This window comes from Carassius carassius, chromosome 32 (assembly GCF_963082965.1).
Source record: "Carassius carassius chromosome 32, fCarCar2.1, whole genome shotgun sequence".
Lineage (NCBI taxonomy): Eukaryota > Metazoa > Chordata > Actinopteri > Cypriniformes > Cyprinidae > Carassius > Carassius carassius.
Window position 1 is genome coordinate 1,822,150 of NC_081786.1, and position 20,928 is coordinate 1,843,077.

Consider the following 20,928-nt stretch of genomic DNA (forward strand, 5'->3'; position numbering starts at 1 on the left):
GGCCTCGGATTTGGAGGTGCTGATTCTCATCCCAGCCGCTTCACACTCGGCTGCAAACCGTCCCAGTGCATGCTGAAGGTCCTGGCTTGATGAGGCCAACACGACAACATCATCCGCAAAGAGCAGAGACGAAATCGTGTTGTCACCAAACCTGACCCCCTCCGGCCCCTGGCTGCGCCTAGAAATTCTGTCCATAAAAATCATGAACAGAACCGGCGACAAAGGGCAGCCCTGCCGGAGTCCAACACGCACCGGGAACAAGTCTGACTTACTGCTGGCAATACGAACCAAGCTCCTGCTCCGGTCGTACAGGGACCGGATAGCCCTTAGCAAAGGGCCCCGGACCCCATACTCCCGGAGCACCCTCCACAGGCCGCCGCGAGGGACACAGTCGAATGCCTTCTCCAAATCCACAAAGCACATGTGGACTGGTTGGGCAAACTCCCATGAACCCTCCAGCACCCTGTAGAGGGTATAGAGCTGGTCCAGTGTTCCACGGCCTGGACGAAAACCACACTGTTCCTCCTGAATCCGAGGTTCTACTATCGGCCGGATTCTCCTCTCCAGTACCCTGGCATAGACTTTCCCAGGGAGGCTGAGAAGTGTGATCCCCCTGTAGTTGGAACACACCCTCCGGTCCCCCTTCTTAAAAAGAGGGACCACCACCCCCGTCTGCCATCCCAGAGGCACCGTCCCCGACTGCCACGCGATGCTGCAGAGGCGTGTCAGCCAAGACAGCCCCACAACATCCAGAGACTTGAGGTACTCAGGGCGGATCTCATCCACCCCCGGTGCCTTGCCACCGAGGAGTTTCTTGACTACCTCGGTGACTTCAGCTTGGGTGATGGACGAGTCCACATCCGAGCCTTCAGCCTCTGCTTCCTCTATTGGAAGACGTGACAGCGGGATTGAGGAGATCCTTGAAGTATTCCTTCCACCGTCCAACGACATCCCCAGTTGAGGTCAACAGCTCCCCACCTCTACTGTAAACAGCATTGGTAGGGCACTGCTTCCCTCTCCTGAGGCGCCGGATGGTTTGCCAGAATCTCTTCGAGGCTGACCGATAGTCCTCCTCCATGGCCTCACCGAACTCCTCCCAGGCCCGGGTTTTTGCCTCCACAACCACCCGGGCTGTAGTCCACTTGGCCTGCCGGTACCTGTCAGCTGCCTCAGGAGTCCCACAACCCAACCAGGCCTGATAGGACTCCTTCTTCAGCTTGACGGCATCCCTTACTTCCGGTGTCCACCACCGGGTTCGGGGATTGCCACCTCGACAGGCACCGGAAACCTTACGGCCACAGCTCCGAGCGGCCGCTTCGACAATGGAGGTGGAGAACATGGTCCACTCGGTCTCAATATCTCCAGCCTCCCTCGGGATCCGGTCGAAGCTCTGCCGGAGGTGGGAGTTGAAGATCTCTCTGACAGGAGACTCGGCCAAACGTTCCCAGCAGACCCTCACAGTACATTTGGGTCTGCCGAGTCTGTCCAGCTTCCTCCCCCGCCATCGGATCCAACTCACCACCAGGTGGTGATCGGTTGACAGCTCCGCCCCTCTCTTCACCCGAGTGTCCAAGACATACGGCCGGAGGTCGGATGAAACGACCACAAAGTCGATCATCGACCTACGGCCTAGGGTGTCCTGGTGCCACGTTTACTGATGGACACCCTTATGCTTGAACATGGTGTTCGTTATGGACAAGCTGTAACTAGCACAGAAGTCCAATAACTGAACACCGCTCGGGTTCAGATCAGGGGGGCCGTTCCTCCCAATCACGCCCCTCCAGGTGTCACTGTCGTTGCCCACGTGGGCGTTGAAGTCCCCCAGTAAAACGACGGAGTCCCCAGTCGGAGCACTTTCCAGCACCCCTCCCAGAGACTCCAAGAAGGCCGGGTACTCTGCACTGCCGTTCGGCCCGTAGGCACAAACGACAGTGAGAGACCTATCCCCGACCCGAAGGTGCAGGGAAGCGACCCTCTCGTTCACCGGGGTAAACTCCAACACATGGCAGCTGAGCTGGGGGAATATAAGCAAACCCACACCAGCCCGCCGCCTCTCACCATGGGCAACTCCAGAGTGGTGAAGAGTCCATCCTCTCTCGAGGAGTGTGGTTCCAGAGCCCAAGCTGTGCATAGAGGTGAGCCCGACTATCGCTAGTCGGAACCTCTCAACCTCACGCACAATCTCGGGCTCCTTCCCCGCCAGTGAGGTGACGTTCCACGTCCCTAGAGCTAGTTTCCGTGTCCAGGGATCGGGCTGTCGAGGCCCCCGCCTTCGACTGCCGCCCGATTGTCTAAGCACCGGCCCCTTACGGTCCCTCCTGTAGGTGTGAGCCCACGGGAAGGCGACCCCACGTTGCTCCTTCGGGGCTGAGCCCGGCCGGACCCCGTGGGGAGAGGCCCGGCCACCAGGCGCTCGCATACGAGCCCCAACCCCGGGCCTGGCTCCAGGGTGGGGCCCCGGCTGCGCCATACCGGGCGCATCACGGTCCTTAGATTTAGTCTTCTCATAAGGGGGTTCTGAACCGCTCTTATTCTGACCCGTCGCCTAGGACCTGTTAGCCTTGGGAGACCCTACCAGGGGCATATAGCCCCGGACAACATAGCTCCTAGGGTCATTCGGGTACTCAAACCCCTCCACCACGTTAAGGTGGCAGTTCAAGGAGGGGAGTTATATATATATATATAACTTTTAACTAATAATTGTTGTTTTAATCATAATAATAATATAATATTTCCATAGTTAATTTTTATTCCTTAAGTAAAAATAAAGTAAAAAAAAAATAAATCAGTTTATAATGAACATGTTATAATATAATTATTTGTATTTTTCTAGAAATATTTATCAACTAAATAAAATGAATAAGTAAATATGTAATTTGCATTACATATGTACTTTGTATCATTATAATAACAGTGCAATTTTACGTATTAAATACATAAATTCATTTATTTATAATAATAATATTATAATAATCATTTGCATTTTCCTGGCAACAAGCTAAAATGAATGAGTAAATAAAAACACATTTTTAATACTTTTTCTAATTCATATATGGTCATATATTTAGAATATCATCAAAAAGTTGATTTATTTCACAATTTCCATTCAAAAAGTGAAACTTGTATATTATATTCATTCATTACACACAGACTGATATATTTCTAATGTTTATTTCTTTCAATTTGATTATTATAACTGACAACTAAGGAAAATCCCAAATTCAGTATCTCAGAAAATCAGAATATTACTTAAGACCAATACAAAGAAAGGATTTTTAGAAATCTTGGTCAACTGAAAGTTATGAGCATGAAAAGTATGAGCATGTACAGCACTCAATACTTAGTTGGGGCTCCTTTTGTCTGAATTACTGCAGCAATGCGGCGTGGCATGGAGTCGATCAGTCTGTGGCACTGCTCAGGTGTTATGAGAGCCCAGGTTGCTCTGATAGTGGTCTTCAGCTCTTCTGCATTCTTGGTTCTGGCATATCACATCTTCCTCTTCACAATACCCCATTGATTTTCTATGGTGTTAAGGTCAGGCGAGTTTGCTGGCCAATTAAGAACAGGGATACCAAGGTCCTTAAACCAGGTACTGGAAGCTTTGGCTCTGTGTGCAGGTGCCAAGTCTTGTTTGAAAATGAAATCTGCATCTCCATAAAGTTGGTCAGCAGCAGGACCCATGAAGTGCTCTAAAACTTCCTGGTATATGGCTGTGTTGACCTTGGACCTCAGAAAACACAGTGGACCAACACCAGCAGATGACATGGCACCCCAAACCATCACTGACTGTGGAAACTTTACACTGGACCTCAAGAAACGTGGATTGTGTGCCTCTCCTCTCTTCCTCCAGACTCTGGGACCCTGATTTCCAAAAGGAAATGCAAAATTTACTTTCATCAGAGAACATAACTTCAGAGAACTCAGCAGCAGTTCAGTCCTTTCTGAAGCGAGACGCTTCTGATGCTGTCTGTTGTTCAAGAGTGGCTTGACACCAGGAGTGCGACAGCTGAAACCCATGTCTTGCATGCGTCTGTGCGTAGTGGTTCTTGAAGCACTGACTCCAGCTGCAGTCCACTCTTTTTCAATGACCTTTTGTGTCTTGCCCTCCTTGTGCAAGGTGTCGATGGTCGTCTTTTGGACAACTGTCAAGTCAGCAGTCTTTCACCATTATTATGTAGCCTACAGAATGATTTGTACAGAATACAAATAGTTTTTTTATTGTGATGTAAATCTTTAAAGTGCACAAAAGTGAACACGTTTAAGTTTTTAATATTAATCATATTATAATAAAACTTATTGTTTTTAATTGTAAAGTTTTCTGCTAAAATAATAAATACATAATACTTATGTTCATAATCATATCATTATTATAATATTTTTTTAATATAATTTACATCTGTGAAGTGTACAAAAGTATACAATTAAATTTAAATAAGTATCGATACTGTTATTGATTTGTAAATGTTTTTGTTCCTTTCAGATAAAAACGGCAAATAAATACTGTTCTCCTGATGATCAGGTGGGTTATTTGTACAGTGACATATTCATCTAAATCATAAGAAAGTAATATCGCTGTTGTGCTCCCTCGTCATATTTCACCATTACAGTATGAGAGAGATGTCATAATCAGGAAAATAATACATCTCACAGTGATCGTGTCATGACCTCTGGCTCTCTGTTGCATTATGATTAATAATTCAGAGAGTAATTCAACCATATTTACGGCAAAGGAGAGTCTGAGCATGCACAGAATGTTTTCTTGTGCTGGCGGTTTCTCCTCAGATTGTCCACATGGGCTGGGTGTGTGAACACCTGCAGGGCGGCGACGTCGAGCTCCTTCACAGCTGCAGGTTCCTGGCGCTGAGAGGATCTTCTCTCCTCGTCTTCAGGAGTCCTCCTGTAAGATCATGCACGTGGTACAAACACACACACAGACACACACACACACTCTGGAGAAATGGCATGCTATGCAATATTACTGTATTATAGGGTGTAGGTTTGATTTTGGCCTTGTTGGGGTATACATAACTACAGACATGTAATTGTCTGATCAAAATTATTGCTAGGGACAATTTAGTAGTGGCTGATATTGGTATAGACATGCCATAGTGTCTCTACACCCTTGAAAAACATTAAAAGGCAATGTCTGGATAAACTGGGTAAGCATTATCATTTATCTGAACTGTGCTCGTATGTTTTAAAAACTTTGGCTCCTCATGTGTTCACATCTCAGCTAATATCAATGGTCTGTTATTTGAAATACTGAGAAAATCATCTTTAAAGCTGTCCAAATGAAGTTCTTAGCTGTGCATATCACTAATCAAAAATTAAGTTTTGATATATTTACAGTAGGAAATTTACAGATATCTTCATGGAACATGAACTTCACTTAATATCCCTAATGATTTTTGGCATAATTTTTTTTTATATATAATTTTTTTATATTTTTTTTTTTCTTTTTTTTTCTTTTTTGCTATTGCTACAAATATACCCCAGCGACTTAAGACTGCTTTTGTGCCCCGGGGTCACATATATTGCATTGTTTGATAAAAATTATTGCTAGGGCCAATTTAGTAGTGTTTCTACTACACTCTACACCTTTTGTACATATATACATTATACATGCATAAATCATACTAAATATGTATTTAAAAAAATAAACATACATATGAAATTATGAAAATAATTAATTTTATTAATAATTTCATCTGAATTTTATTAATTTTTTTAATCAGTGGAAGCTTGCTTCCATCATGGAATAAAAAAAAAAAAAAATTGTTAATGGCGACTTTTTACCTCACAATTCTTACTTTTTACTTTAGAATTGCAGATTGAACAGTTTTTCTCTTGCAATTGTGATTTGAACATCTCAAACTCCCTTTTCTGAAAAAAAGGTAACTGCGAATTTTTATCATACAATTCTATTCTATTTTATTATTTTTTTTTTTTTTGCAATTCTGCAACTCTTAATTTTGAAAAGAAACAGAATCAAATCTGAATCCTGAGAAACTTCCATAGTCATCTGACTGACCAATCCCTATATATATATTTTTTTTTGAATCCTTCTGGAAAAGCCGTGGAAATTCTTTGATCAGTGTGGGAACCCTAAATAGAATGTGAAACACATTTCAAACACTAGTGCACTTCATTACTGCAGAAATAAAATAGTGCATGTGTCTTCCCTCCTGTTGCAGACTGGGACAAACCTGAGATTCAGGACATCCATTCTAATTATATATAATCAATCTATTACTTTCTAATGGACTGTGGCGAGGAGAAGCCATTACCGCGGTGGCCTCGCACACATACGTTATTGGTGACAAATGTTTTATCTTTGCCATTCAGCCTGAAGACACAGGTTTCATCAGTTATTATATAAATACAGCCCTGCACTTTGTGTTGGAACTGTTTTTTTATGTGTTATTTCAGTGTTAGTACTTTCTAATGCAATTAGCTTGACTCCAGCGTCGTCCTCTACATGACTCTGTTACGGCTGCATTCATGTTATTGTAAGTGGTTTTGATCAATTTTGTGACCGAAATAACGCTGTGATGATATTTCTCGCCATTTCATAAAATGTGCATTACTGCATTAATAAAGGGAGAAATCTAAGGAAACATAGCATTTAACATGCCTTAAAGCCTAGAGAGACATTCAGCATATTCATTAGCATCTCATTATGTTTCAGATTTACGTCTGTGCTGCTTTAGAGAGAACAGACTGTTAAATAAGCCTTATGTCTCTGTAGGTCATGAAGAGGTAATTACTGCAAACTTTTTCATACGCATGAATTTTAATAGGAATTTCAGCGTATAATCTATTTCCGAGGGCAAAAAAATATAACAAATGACTAGTTTTCAAAAACAGTGGAGTGAAATAATGAATCAGTAGAATCTCTGCAATGCATTGTGTTGAAAGATTGGAGTGTTGATCCGTATACCTTACAATTGTGCACTTGCTTTCTTAAAGGAGTAGTTCACCGAAAATGAACAGTAGCTGAAAAATGTGCTCACCCTCAGGTCATCCAAGATTAGATATAGTTTCAATAGTCATCAGATTTGAAGAAATGTAGCATTGCATCACTTGCTTAGTGATGGATGTTCTGCAGTGAATAGGAGCCACAGAATGAGAGTCCAAACAGCTGATAAAAACATCAACAATAATCCACAGCACTCCAGTCCATCAATTTTCAACTAAAATCCGGGTCTATAATCTATAATAACACTTACTTCTGTAAAAAAAAAAAAAAAAAAAACACTGCAGAGCATGCATTGATGAGACACTGATGCAATGCTACATTTCTCCAAATCTGATGAAGAAACAAACTCATCCTAATCTTGGATGGCCTGAGAGTGAGCACATTTTCAGCAAATGTTCATTTTCGGGTGAACTACTCCTTTAACCCACTGCAAGGGGACCGCAGTAAGCGGCTGTATCCTCTCTAATCATGGATGTGTGACAGTGAGATTTCTTTTTGTGTTTTTGTATCAGATCTTGGCATCAGACTGGGCTCAAGCAGAGGCTAGTTTTCACCTCTGTGAGGTTCTCTTTAAGGTTCATAAGGTACGAACACATGTGTGGCTTTTATCAGTCGATGCTGAGTGCTCTGTGTTTGTTTTGTTTGTCATTTAAAGTCAACACGAAATCAAAACGCATGTTGCTAAATCATATTCCTACTCTTATTGTACTTCATCAGTGCACATTATCCTAAATAAATAAAATATTTCTTTTCACATTTTGTTGTAAAAAATAAATACATATTCAAATTTATTTATTTATATGAAAAATTATATAACAAATATGCATATATTAGACTATTTGATAATGTTCTCACCTTGACATATTTATTTATTATATTTTATTTATTTCTTTTGATGACCAAGAATTTGTATTTACTCTGCCCCAACACAAAACGAATTTGGACTTGAATTTCTTTTTTGAAGAAATTAATACTTTTATTGAGCAAGGATGCATTAAATTGATCAAAAGTGACAGGATATAAATGTATAATGTTTCAAAAGTTGATTTCTATTTCAAATAAATGCTCTTTTTTAACTTTCTAGTCATTAAAGAACCCATAAAACAAAGTATCGCAGTTTACGCATATATACTCAACAGAACAATTGTTTTCAACATAATAAGTGTTTATGCATATTTTCATGATTTCTGAAGATCATGTGACACTGAAGACTGGAGAAATTATGCTGAAAATTCAGCTGTGGATCACAGAAATAAATTGTAGACTAGCAGATATTTACATAGAAAACAGCTGTTTTAAATTGTAATAATATTAACTGTTTTTAATATATTTTTGATCAAATAAATGCAGCCTTGGTGAGCCGAGAAAAAAAAAAAACATTACAAAATTCGTACTGAGCCCAAACCTTTGACCAGTAGTGTATATTTATATTTGTAGTTATATAGAAAGCAAACAAGCTTGGAACAGTCACTGTGTCTGTCTTGCTTTGGTCTAGCTGTGGATAGCTGAAGACTGCTGGATACAGAGCAGGCTGTATCTGGGGCTCCAGCAGGACGGTGAGCTGCGGGACAGTGAACCCTTCTGCTTCAGTGTGCTGGTGGGTCACGGCCAGAGCTTCTGCTACAGCGTGGAGCTGGGCTCAGAGCTGGTGCTGTGGGAGAAGGCCTTCCAGAGAGCCGTCTTCATGGAGGTGCAGAGAGTCCGGGTGAGCGCAAACCTACAAAACATCATTTGAGAAGGGCTTTTATTGCTTTATTCTTAATATGTATGTATACAGAGTATTTGATGATGTTCTCCGCTTAAAAATGTTGCTCTGCCAGTATTTTTGTGAAAAAATTTCCAAATGGCATTTTATCATGTCCTTGAAGGGCATGTCATGAATAAGATGGTCTGTGATGGATTTCATTGTGTGCAATGCTTACTTCACTTTTTCAGTTTATATCTTATAATTTAGACTTTTCTCCCTCAGAATTGCACTTTTCTGTTTTACCTTTTAGTCTTTTTATCTAGAGTTTATATCTCACGTATAATATTACTGTATTGTATGGTACGGTGTAGGTTTGATTTTGGCCTTGTTGGGGTATACATAACTACAGACATGTAATTGTCTGATCACAATTATTGCTAGGGACAATTTAGTAGTGGCTGATTTTGGTATAGACATGCCATAGTGTCTCTACACCCTTGAAAAACATTAAAAGGCAATGTCTGGATAAACTGGGTAAGCATTATCATTTATCTGAACTGTGCTCGTATGTTTTAAAAACTTTGGCTCCTCATGTGTTCACTTCTCAGCTAATATCAATGGTCTGAGCTATTTCAGATGCGGCCGAAGTTACAACAACAGTGGTTACACACACACACATGTGTCCCTGGACAACAAAACCAGGGTCAATTTTTCAAAATTGAGATTTATACATTGTCTGAAAGCTGAATAAATAACCGTCCCACAGTTTTTTAGGAGGACAATATTTGTCTGAGATATGATTTTTTGAAATACTGAGAAAATCATCTTTAAAGTTGTCCAAATGAAGTTCTTAGCAATGCATATCACTAATCAAAAAATAAGTTTTGATATATTTACAGTAGGAAATTTACAGATATCTTCATGGAACATGAACTTCACTTAATATCCCTAATGATTTTTGGCATAATTTTTTTTATATATAATTTTTTTATATTTTTTTTTTTCTTTTTTTTTCTTTTTTGCTATTGCTACAAATATACCCCAGCGACTTAAGACTGCTTTTGTGCCCCGGGGTCACATATATTGCATTGTTTGATAAAAATTATTGCTAGGGGCAATTTAGTAGTGTTTCTACTACACTCTACACCTTTTGTACATATATACATTATACATGCATAAATCATACTAAATATGTATTTAAAAAATAAACATACATATGAAATTATGAAATTAATTGGAGTTTATATCTCACCATTTGGGCTTTTTTTCTTAGAATTGCAAGCTTATATATTAGATATTGGACTTATTTCTAAAAATTGTGTGTCTCTATCTCAGATTGTTTTCTACTTTTTTCTTAGAATTGCATGTTTATATGTTGCATTTTGACATTTATTTCTCAGAATTTGCAGTTTTTATCTCACTATTTGAACTTTTTCTCAGTTTTGTGAATTTATATCTTACATTTTTGGACTTTTTTTCTCAGAATTTCGAGTTTACCTTTTATATTTTGTACTTTTTTCTCAGAATTGCATGTTTATTTCTCACTATTTGAACTTTTTCTCAGAATTGCCAGTTTATATCTTACATTTTTTTACTTTTTTTTTCTCAGAATTTTGAGTTTATTTCTTACATTTTAGATCTTTTTCAGATAATTGTGAGTTTATATATCTTATTTGGAATTGCATATTTATATCTCACAATTCTAAGTTTTAATGAGGTTTTATTGCATTATTCTGATTACTATAATACAATAGTAAGTAAATTGTATTTATATAGCACATTTAAACACGGTGTAGCTGACCAAAGTGCTGAACAGAGTATTAAAAAAAGCGATAATAATAAATAAAAATAAAATAAGAATAAAACAACATGAAAGACAATATACTAAAAACACAGTACTAAGATTAGATTAAAACGCCTGGGAGAAAATATATGTTTTCAGCCTCTTTTTAAAAATGATAATAGTGTGTGTGTGTGTGTGTGTGTGTGTGTGTGTGTGTTTTCACTGCTGTTTGTGTGCACTTTGGATGGGTTAAATGAAGAGCACGAATTCTGAATTTCACTTCACTTCACAAAAACAAACAAAATAATTTTAAACTGAATTCTGAAATGGACTGGGAGCCAATGGAGCGATGTTAAGATTGGGGTGACATGGTCAAATTTCTTTGCTCTGGTTAACATCCTTGCAGCTGCATTTTGAACCATCTGGAGGTGAGAAATGGTTAACTGAGGAAGGCCCAAATACAAGGAGTAGCAATAATCTAAACGCGATGTGATTAAAGCATGAATGACCTTCTCCAAGTCTTGAAACGACAAGAATGATTTAAGTTTAGAAACAATCCGTAGTAGATAAAAACTATTTTTAACAACCAAATTTATTTGCTTGGTTAAGCATAATTCAGAGTCTAAGATGACACCTAGGTTCCTGACCTGGACTGAGGGGAAATGATTGCCAAGTTCCTTAATAAGCCCGTTTCTCAATTTCGGGGGACCAAAAACAATAATTTCAGTTTTGGCTTCATTCATTTGGAGAAAGTTATTTTTTAACCATTTCTTGACATCATCAAGACAGTCCAACAACTGTTGAATGGAATCAGCAGCTTTCAATGGGATATACAACAGGGTATCATCAGCGTATAGATAAAATTAAACATGGTGCCCTCTAATAAAATTCCCTAATGAAAGCATATATAAGTTAAAAAGGAGCGGGCCCAAAATGGAACCCTGAGGGACACCACTAATAATAGGGAATGAAGAAGAGAAAAATTTGCCCAATGATACAGAGAAGGACTTGTCTACAAGATATGAAGTGAACCACTGTAAGGCAGTACCCTTGATACCAATCAAATGGTCTAAACGCCAAAGAAGTACATCATGATCAACAGTATCAAATGCAGCTGTAAGATATAGTAGCATTAAAACAGCATTTTTACCAGCATCAACTGCAAGTAAAATATCATTAGATACCTTTAACAAAGCAGACTCTGTGCTATGATAAGCAGTGAAGCCAGATTGGAAAGGTTCCAATAAATTTGCTGAATTTAAAAACAGGATATTTTGTGATTGCACAACTTTTTCTAACAACTTTGACAAGAAAGACAGCTTAGAGACAGTGCGATAATTATTTAAAGAACCCTCATCCAAACCCTGTTTCTTAAGCAATGGTTGAACAACAGCTTGCTTAAAACAATTTGGCACTAACCCAGCATCTAAAGATGAATTTATCAACACTTGGATACTGGGGCCAATTTCAGAGAAAGATGCTTTTATAATCTCTGAAGGAAGGACATCAAGTGAGGTGGAAGTTATTTTCATTTGGTTGACCAGATCACCCAGATCCTTTAAAGAAACATGTTGAAAACTTTAAAAGCATACCGGTGTAGCCAATGATTTCAAAGTCAGATCTGGGAACTGTAAAGTGAAGGAAGAACGGATGGCTATCACTTTGTCAGAAAAAAATGTTACCATTTCCTCACAAAGTTCAGCTGAGTGTTCCCCATGAAATTGGCAACTTGGATTAATTATTGAATTAATCGTGGTATATAGTGAAGTGAAGTGACATTCGGCCAAGTATGGTGACCCATACTCAGAATTTGTGCTCTGCATTTAACCCATCCGAAGTGCACACACACAGAGCAGTGAACACACACACACTGTGAACACACACCCGGAGCAGTGGGCAGCCATTTATGCTGCGGCGCCCGGGGAGCAGTTGGGGGTTCGGTGCCTTGCTCAAGGGCACCTAAGTCGTGGTATTGAAGGTGGAGAGAGAACTGTACATGCACTCCCCCCACCCACAATTCCTGCCGGCCCGGGACTCGAACTCACAACCTTTCGATTGGGAGTCCGATTCTCTAACCACCAGGCCACGACTTCCCCAGGCCACGATTTTAAGATATAAAATCTTAGGCCTATGAAGATGTGTGGCAATTAAATCAGAAAAATTCCTTGATCTAGCTAATTTTGCAGCATGCTGAAACTTGAACAGACAGTCTTTAAAAATCTCAAAGGACACAAATAAACGATCATGCAATAGTAAAAACCATTCTGTTTAGGCACAGTATCATATAGCAGCATTTGCTGTATGTAATAGAATTATCATCTTCAGTAATGCGTTACAGTAATAATATTAAAGCAATGCTGTGCACTTTTTGCATTATGGTAACAAGAAGAGGCTCTTAATTTAAAATATATATCCTGTCCATCAGGCTTTAAAGAAGGCTTTAAAAAGAAATAAAACACTCAGAAAGCAGTATATGACAAGTGAAGCATTGATTTCTGCATCTGTCAGCACTGAAGGAGAGCAGGAGCGCATCTGTGTCTGATTCGTGTGTTTCAAATGTTATTACTGCTTTAATTAAATTCCTCTGAAGAGTCTTTTCTGTGAGTCCTCTCCTCACTGAGCCGTTAAATTACCTCGACCGCACAAAGGTCTAGCGCATCTCCGGTGTCCCCGTGAACTCCTGCAGGGCGTCTATTATGAAGTATATGCTAACATAAGTTCACGGGATGAAGGGGATTTAAGTCTGAGCGGTTCCAGAGACTCGCATTACTCACATTTAAGTCGTCTTAAATACCACCCATGGTATTTAAGACCCCTGCAGGGTCAAACGGAGAGTGTCACATTGCTCGTTTCCGGCAAAATCCCAACGCGCAAGTGTGCATTACTATGACATATTTATTTATGGCTCATGAGCATTATATAGGTTTAGCGCTTTGCCGGCGTTGATTCGCTCATACTTTAACTTAGAGGAGCAGATTAATGGCTCTCTGGATAAACTGCGTATCTTATTCCATGCAAGGAATCAAAATCCTCATCTAACACAGAGCTAATGTTTTGTTTGAAGCTAATTGAGGGAGTAAAGGCCACAAAAAGGCCTAATAGACCATCATGACGTGCTGCCAAGTCATGACAGCAAAATTTACTACATGTGTCCGTTTGCTCTTTATTCCAAGGGCAATTTCCAAATGGCATTTTTGTGTCCTTGAAGGACATGACGTGAATGAATCGCTGATGGATTTCATTGTGTGAAATGTTCACTTTTATAGGCTGGTGAGTAGATGAACATGACGCCCGCTTTCAAATGAAATTCACCTCTGAGTTACAGCTCGTGATGGGATGTGATGAATTTGACCTTTGAAAGATGGTTGCACAATATTGGAAAAACTGGCATTGTGATACTTTTCTGCATTATACAGTATATTGAAATAATAATTCTAGAATGATTGTTGTTTTGATGGAGAGTGCAGCTGCATATAAAATAAAAAATAGTAAAAAAAAAAAAAGCTGAAAAAAAAAAAATACTTTTTACTTTTTGAGCCTGAACCATCTTTTAAGGGCTGTACAAAAATGAAAAGATGGAAAAAAACTACTTACTGTATTACTGTTTTCGATCGATTCAATATGACTATATAATTACTGTATAATATAATAGTAATAGATATGATTTGTTTTGTGATATTAAATAAAATATAAAAAAGAGATTTATTTCTAATAAAAATAATTATTTTAAATGTACATTTACATTTTTGCTGTGTTTTTAATACATATTTTTCAGAAACGTTTATATTTTTATCTTATATGTATTTTAGTTTTATATATTTAATGGCTTTAGTATCAGTTAACTACAATAACCCTGGATTGAGTTTTTACTTAAAATAAATAAACAACATTTAGTGTGTGTGTAATTCTATGTAAACATTTATGTATTTATTTATTTATTAATAAAAACTTAAATTTTTTATTGTTTTAGTTGACTGTTATAATCCTGAATTGAGCTTTTATTTTGTTGGTACACTTGCACATATGTTCTGCAGGTTTCAGAGTAAATTGTTATATCTTTTATATCATATATTTATTTAATTAAATCAGAGCCTTCGCAATTTGAAAATCACAGTAAACCATATCGCTAACAAATATTGCTACAAGTGTGACTGCATCATATTATAATTATTCATTATTAATAATATTAATAATATTCATCATCTGGCTGACTACGACTTGTATACATTTTTCTACAAATCCTGTCATGTGTGCACAAACTGACAGTCACCACTTACAAGTTATTACTAAATATTGTAGAAACATAATTTTCTGTAAAGTTGCTTTGTAACGATTTGTATTGTAAAAAGCGCTATACAAATAAACTTGAATTGAATTGAATTGAATATCGGCATATCGACTTACTTAGATATATTGTGCAACCCTACTTTTTAAACTCTTAAAAATAAAAGTGCTTCAAAGTTCTTCACAGTAATTCCACAGAAGAACCATTTTTAGTTCCACAAAGAACTTTAAAGAACCATCTGTTTCTTACCTTTTTATAATCTGAAGAACCATCTTTTCCCACAAAGGAGTTTTTGTGAAACTAAAACGTTCTTCAGATGTTGAAGGTTCTTTATGGAACCATATAGATGAGAAAGGTTCTTCTATGGCACTGGTTCCCAACCTGGGGTCGGGGCGCCAGAGTTCACAGGGGGGCACGGGAGCGGATATGCTTTGAGGTGAATAAAGATGCATAAAATGTTCTACTAATAATTTTATCTAAAAATATTTTTTCAAAGTTTTAAAAAAATCATATGCTAACAATGCCAATTTCAATTACAATTTCGTTATTTCAAATGTAGGCGCGTTGCGCGTGGCAAGCGTGCTCATAATGTAAGAGACGCCGACGCGACCACAACAGTGCCCAACATCAAATGGCAAACATAATGCAAGCGGAACGAAACTGCTCGTTATTGTGTGGTTGACGGACCGTTTATCAGTTTGGACCAGTGCAGCGCGAGCCGATCGTTATCATGCGACGCTGTTACTACACAGCGCTAATAAGAGATCCAGTAAAGAAAGCATTTGAATTTGCCACAGAAGTAATAACATCGTTGCGAGATCTAGAGAGAAACATTCACATTTCTCCGTTATTAACGGATCAAACAGCGCGTGGAAACCAGGAAGAAACATTGTGCCGTGAATGAACTATCCAGTATCCAGATCTGCAACATTCACCATGGATTTACTGTAGTAACACTAACCGCAACCATGAAAGTTTGGCAGGAATAGTAGGCTATAATGCCTTCAAGTAACATTACGTAGGTTTTATTTTGACATTATGAATACAATTGCTGCCCTCAAATGTTAATCTGAAATAAAATAAACCTTGGTTTATAACTACTACAATTTCTTTTTTTCCAAGAAGCTGTTTTGTTTTATATGCTCATAAGAAGAATCAATTGTAGCTCCAGAATTACTCAAAGTAAAAAATATCACACTTTATTTTAATATAAAAAAAAAGAAATCAAGGACATTTCTCTGGCATTTCTTTCTTTTTGCTGTATCAAAAATGTACCGAACCGCCCCGTGACACAAGTGTATCGTATCAAACCGAACCATGAATTTTGTGAACCGTTACACCCCTATATATATATATATATATATATTAGTGCTGGGAAAAAAATTAATTGCATCCAAAATAAAAGTTTGTGTTTGCATAATATATGTGTGTGAACTGTGTATAATTATTTTGTATATAAATACACGCATATGCATGTATTAATTTAATTTTTTTTGCATGTATATACATTTATACATAATTTATATTATATATAAATATAAATAATTTATATATAAATAAATAAAAATATTAAATATATACATGCATATGTGTGTATTTATATATACAAAATAATTATACACAGTACTGTATATATTATGCAAAAACAAAATTTTATTTTGGATGCGATTAATTTTTTCCCAGCACTAAATATATATATATATATATATGGGGGGGGTCACGGATTGTTAAATATGTACATAGGGGGGGCCCCAAGGAAAAAGGTTGGGAACCACTGTTCTATGGCATCATGAAGCACATTTATTTTTAAGGGTGTAGTTATTTTGCAAGAGATTTCTGTTATGTGTACATTGCTGCAATTAAAGTTCTCTGGCGTCACATGCCAAAATATCTTGACTCTCAGCATTTCTGGTTAAATTTGTGCATTCAGTGGACACTATGTCCTCCTCCATAGGTCTTCATGTAATTATTTCTGTGTAATTCCTTCATAAATCCGTTCTGATGTGCGCTCTTTCACTGAATTGAACAATTTATGAACTGGTTTAAAAGAAGAGTTTTATTCCATTTTTGTTATAGCTAATAATTATAATGGAGGATATGAATCCAGACTCATTAAGTCCATCTGAAACATTTTCCCCTAAAGTCTTCACATCATGTTCACCGGATTTTATCTCAGGGCTGTAGCAAATGTCTATTCAAGGATTTTGGTGCATTTTCCCCCCGTTTGCCCAAAAGCAAAGGGTCAGAAAGCAGCTCTGAATTACTGCCTACCCTTAACCAGACATTTATAAATAATACAAAGGAACGGAGCTGTCAGAGGCGATATAGATCAATGCTCCGACACAGAAAGGGAAACATGTAAAGCTCCAGATTCAGTCTGATTATCTGCCACCATCCGTCCAGAGCGCTCCTGAGGACACTTTTATGAGGAGCGTGAAGGATTGTGTTGAGGAAGTCAGCGGGAGGTCAGGATCAAAGCTTCTCTGGGTTCAGTGGTTTAGATGAGGCTAGATCTGAACCAGACCAGTCCCACGAGAAGAGCCATGTCTGATGTGAATGAAGAGAACAGCAGCACTGGTGGGGAGGATGGATGGATGGATAGATGGAAGGAATAAACAATGGATGGATGGAGGGATGGAAGGAATAAAGAATGGATAGATGGATGGATGGATGGATGGATGAAAGAAATAAAGAATGGATGGATGGATGGATGGATGGAAGGATGGATGGATGAAAGAAATAAAGAATGGATGGATGGATGGATGGATGGAAGGATGGAAGGAATAAAGAATGGATAGATAGATAGATGGATGGGTGGATGGATGGATGGATGGATGGATGGAAGGAAGGAATAAAGAATGGATGAATGGATGGATGGATGGATGGAAGGAAGGAGGGAGGGAGGGAAGGAAGGAAGGAAGGAAGGATGCAAGGAAGGAAAAATGGATGGATGGATGGATGGATGGAAGGAAGACTGCATGGATGGATGGATGGAACGAAGGAAGGAAGGAAGGAAGAATGGATGGATGGAAGGAAGGAAGAATGGATGGAAGCAAGGATGGATGGATGGAAGGATGGAAGAGAGGAAGGAATGAAGAATGGATGGATGGATGGATGGATGGAAGGAAGGGAGAATGGATGGATGGATGGATGGAAGGAAGGAAGAATGGATGTTATGGATGGAAGGAAGGAAGGAAGGAAGAATGGATGGATGGATGGAAGGAAGGAAGAATGGATGGATGGATGGATGGAAGGAAGGAAGAATGGATGGATGGATGGAATGAAGGAAGGAAGAATGGATGTTATGGATGGGAGGAAGGAAGGAAGAATGGATGGATGGATGGAAGGAAGGAATAAAGAATGGATGAATGGATGGATGGATGGATGGATGGATGGATGGAAGGAAGGAGGGAGGGAGGGAAGGAAGGAAGGAAGGAAGGATGCAAGGAAGGAAAAATGGATGGATGGATGGATGGATGGAAGGAAGACTGCATGGATGGATGGATGGAACGAAGGAAGGAAGGAAGGAAGAATGGATGGATGGAAGGAAGGAAGAATGGATGGAAGCAAGGATGGATGGATGGAAGGATGGAAGAGAGGAAGGAATGAAGAATGGATGGATGGATGGATGGAAGGAAGGAAGAATGGATGGATGGATGGATGGAAGGAAGGAAGGAAGAATGGATGTTGTGGATGGAAGGAAGGAAGGAAGAATGGATGGATGGATGGAAGGAAGGAAGAATGGATGGATGGATGGAAGGAAGGAAGAATGGATGGATGGATGGAAGAATGGATGGATGGAATGAAGGAAGAATGGATGTTATGGATGGGAGGAAGGAAGGAAGAATGGATGGATGGATGGAAGGAAGGAAGGAAGGAAGAATGGATGGATGGATGGAAGGAAGGAAGGAAAAATGGATCGAAGGATGGATGGATGATTATTTAATGAATTTTACATATAATAATAACTATATATATATATTATGATTGATATATATTTGTGATGTTAAGCTGAAGTGAATGTGAAAAAGTGCACCACTTAACGTTGAAATGTTCAGATATTTGACTCTAGTGCTGCTTCTCTAAGCAAATTCCTCCACTAATTAAGATGAAAGTGACTTTCAGTAATTCACTAAGTATAGTTGCAGACTCAGTGATTTGTGCTCCGCGTCACTCTGCTGGTGATGTTATTGTCCTTCATCAGTTATTCCTGATTGTCCAGCTATCGTTGAGGACGCGGTGATTGACAGCTCTGAGAGCTGCAGGAGTGTGTTACAGAGCCACGTTTCGCTCCAGACACACTCCAGATAGACATGAGTTCATTCTGCGTTAGTCAGCATCATCAGCATTACTGCTGGACCACATCGAGAATGAACACATATCTCTGTCCTTAGGGATGCAACTAAAGGTACAGACAATTTCAATTAGTGGTTTGTTCTCCAGACAGCTAGATTTGTCTTATTGTCTTGGCACAGAATCATCCTTTAGACAAGTATACAAACAGATAATTGGCAATCACAATTCTGTTACATACTTAACATGCATGATATGGTATAAAAACACCAGGTGTGTGTATGTCACAGTTGCAGATGCAGCTGGCCAGTGGACAGCAAACAAGATTCTCTTCATGACAGTAGTTGAAGAGAAAACTGTAGATAGAAGCAATTTACATTGAGTGCGTTGTTAATTACAGTCTGTATTGCATGCATTGTTGCATTCATCTAAAATGCATGTGCAATGCATCGATTACATGCATGTTTGTATTCATGTGAATAGAATATGTATATTTTCACAAGATACAGTAAAACAAAAATCATCAGCCCATAAAAATGAAAGAGCCTTTTATTTTTTTGTCCAGATGTTGTAGTCATGCATCTGTTGCAATTCATTAAGATCAGAAAACACAACACGGGCTTAACATGCTTTTATTTAGAGTTCAGTGTTGATTCAGTTCAATATCTGTAGTTCCTCAACTGTAAAACATGTTTAGTTCAGTGATGAACAGGAATAGTTGTGCAGTTAAACCAGATGGGTTGGTATCAGGGTTATTATTGTTAACTAAAACTGAAACCATAAAAGAACTTGAAATAAAATCCAATTTAACTAAAATAAAATATTTAAAACAATAAATACATGTAGTTTAAGTTGATACTAAAATGGTACTAAAACAACAAAAATCAATCAGCATAGATAGTGTTTGTGTTTGTGTACTTATTAGAGTATATTTATGTCTCTGTGAGATACAGCATAACTTAAACATGAATCCCCCTCCAAAATATTTATAATAAAAAAAAAAAAAAAAAAAAAAAATATATATATATATATATATATATATATATATTTTTTTTTTTTAATTATTATTATTATTTTAAATAGTTTATTTATTTTTTCATTTACATTTAATTTTTAAAATGATTTTGTCTGATGTTATTAATGATCGACTTGATATTTATATGTATGTAAGATATTTATTTATTTATTCATGTATTTATTTATAATTGTGTTCATTTTAGTTTGTTTTATTTTATCATTTTTTTCATTTTCTCTCTCTCAAAAAAAAAAAAAAAAATATATATATATATATATATATATATATATTTAAAAAAGATTGTAATAAAAGTTGTTGCAATTCATTACATCAACAAAATCTTTTTTTGTTTGAGGAACAGTGTTTGGCCGCTGATGAAGCGTCTGTGTTTGCTCTCACAGACTGCAGAGCAGAAATGTGGCACATTTGGTGCATGCTGGGACTTTCTCTCCGCTCAGCTTGACAAGGAAATCCTCAACAAACCTCACTCTGTGTTTTGCCCGTCCCTCAGGAGAAGCTCTCCAATTAGCAGCATGTATTCTGTGCTTTACATGTTACACGAGCAGACAGTGAGAGCCACAAATCCTCGTCGCTAGCGTTGGCTTCCTCTGGCAGCTGGAGCTCAAGCATCTCTTAAAACACTGAGAAACATCTGAGATGTCTGTGAAGAAGAGCAGGAATGTGAGACCATGCAATTAGAGTCCCTAATTAATTAGAGTTATTATAGTAAACTAAACCTGTAACTCAAAGTAAAACCTTAGAAAAATAAAACTAAATGTTAACTGAAATAAACTATTTATTTATTTTTCAGTTAATGGCCAGTGCAACATTTCTCATTTTAGTTTAGCTTTAACTTGTCGTACCGAAATAATAAAAGTAAAAACTA

At 38.1% G+C, this 20,928-nt stretch overlaps 1 protein-coding gene across 1 annotated transcript in view; it reads left to right on the forward strand.

Moving 5' to 3' along the window:
* Positions 1-20,928, forward strand: part of LOC132112360 (gamma-2-syntrophin-like) — a 79,234-nt gene that overhangs the window by 45,612 nt on the left and 12,694 nt on the right. Inside the window, exons 11-14 of the mRNA XM_059519802.1 lie at positions 4,481-4,519; positions 4,783-4,899; positions 7,492-7,563; positions 8,475-8,684. Coding sequence (XP_059375785.1) covers positions 4,481-4,519; positions 4,783-4,899; positions 7,492-7,563; positions 8,475-8,684 — 438 coding nt within the window. The remainder of the gene's footprint in view (positions 1-4,480; positions 4,520-4,782; positions 4,900-7,491; positions 7,564-8,474; positions 8,685-20,928) is intronic.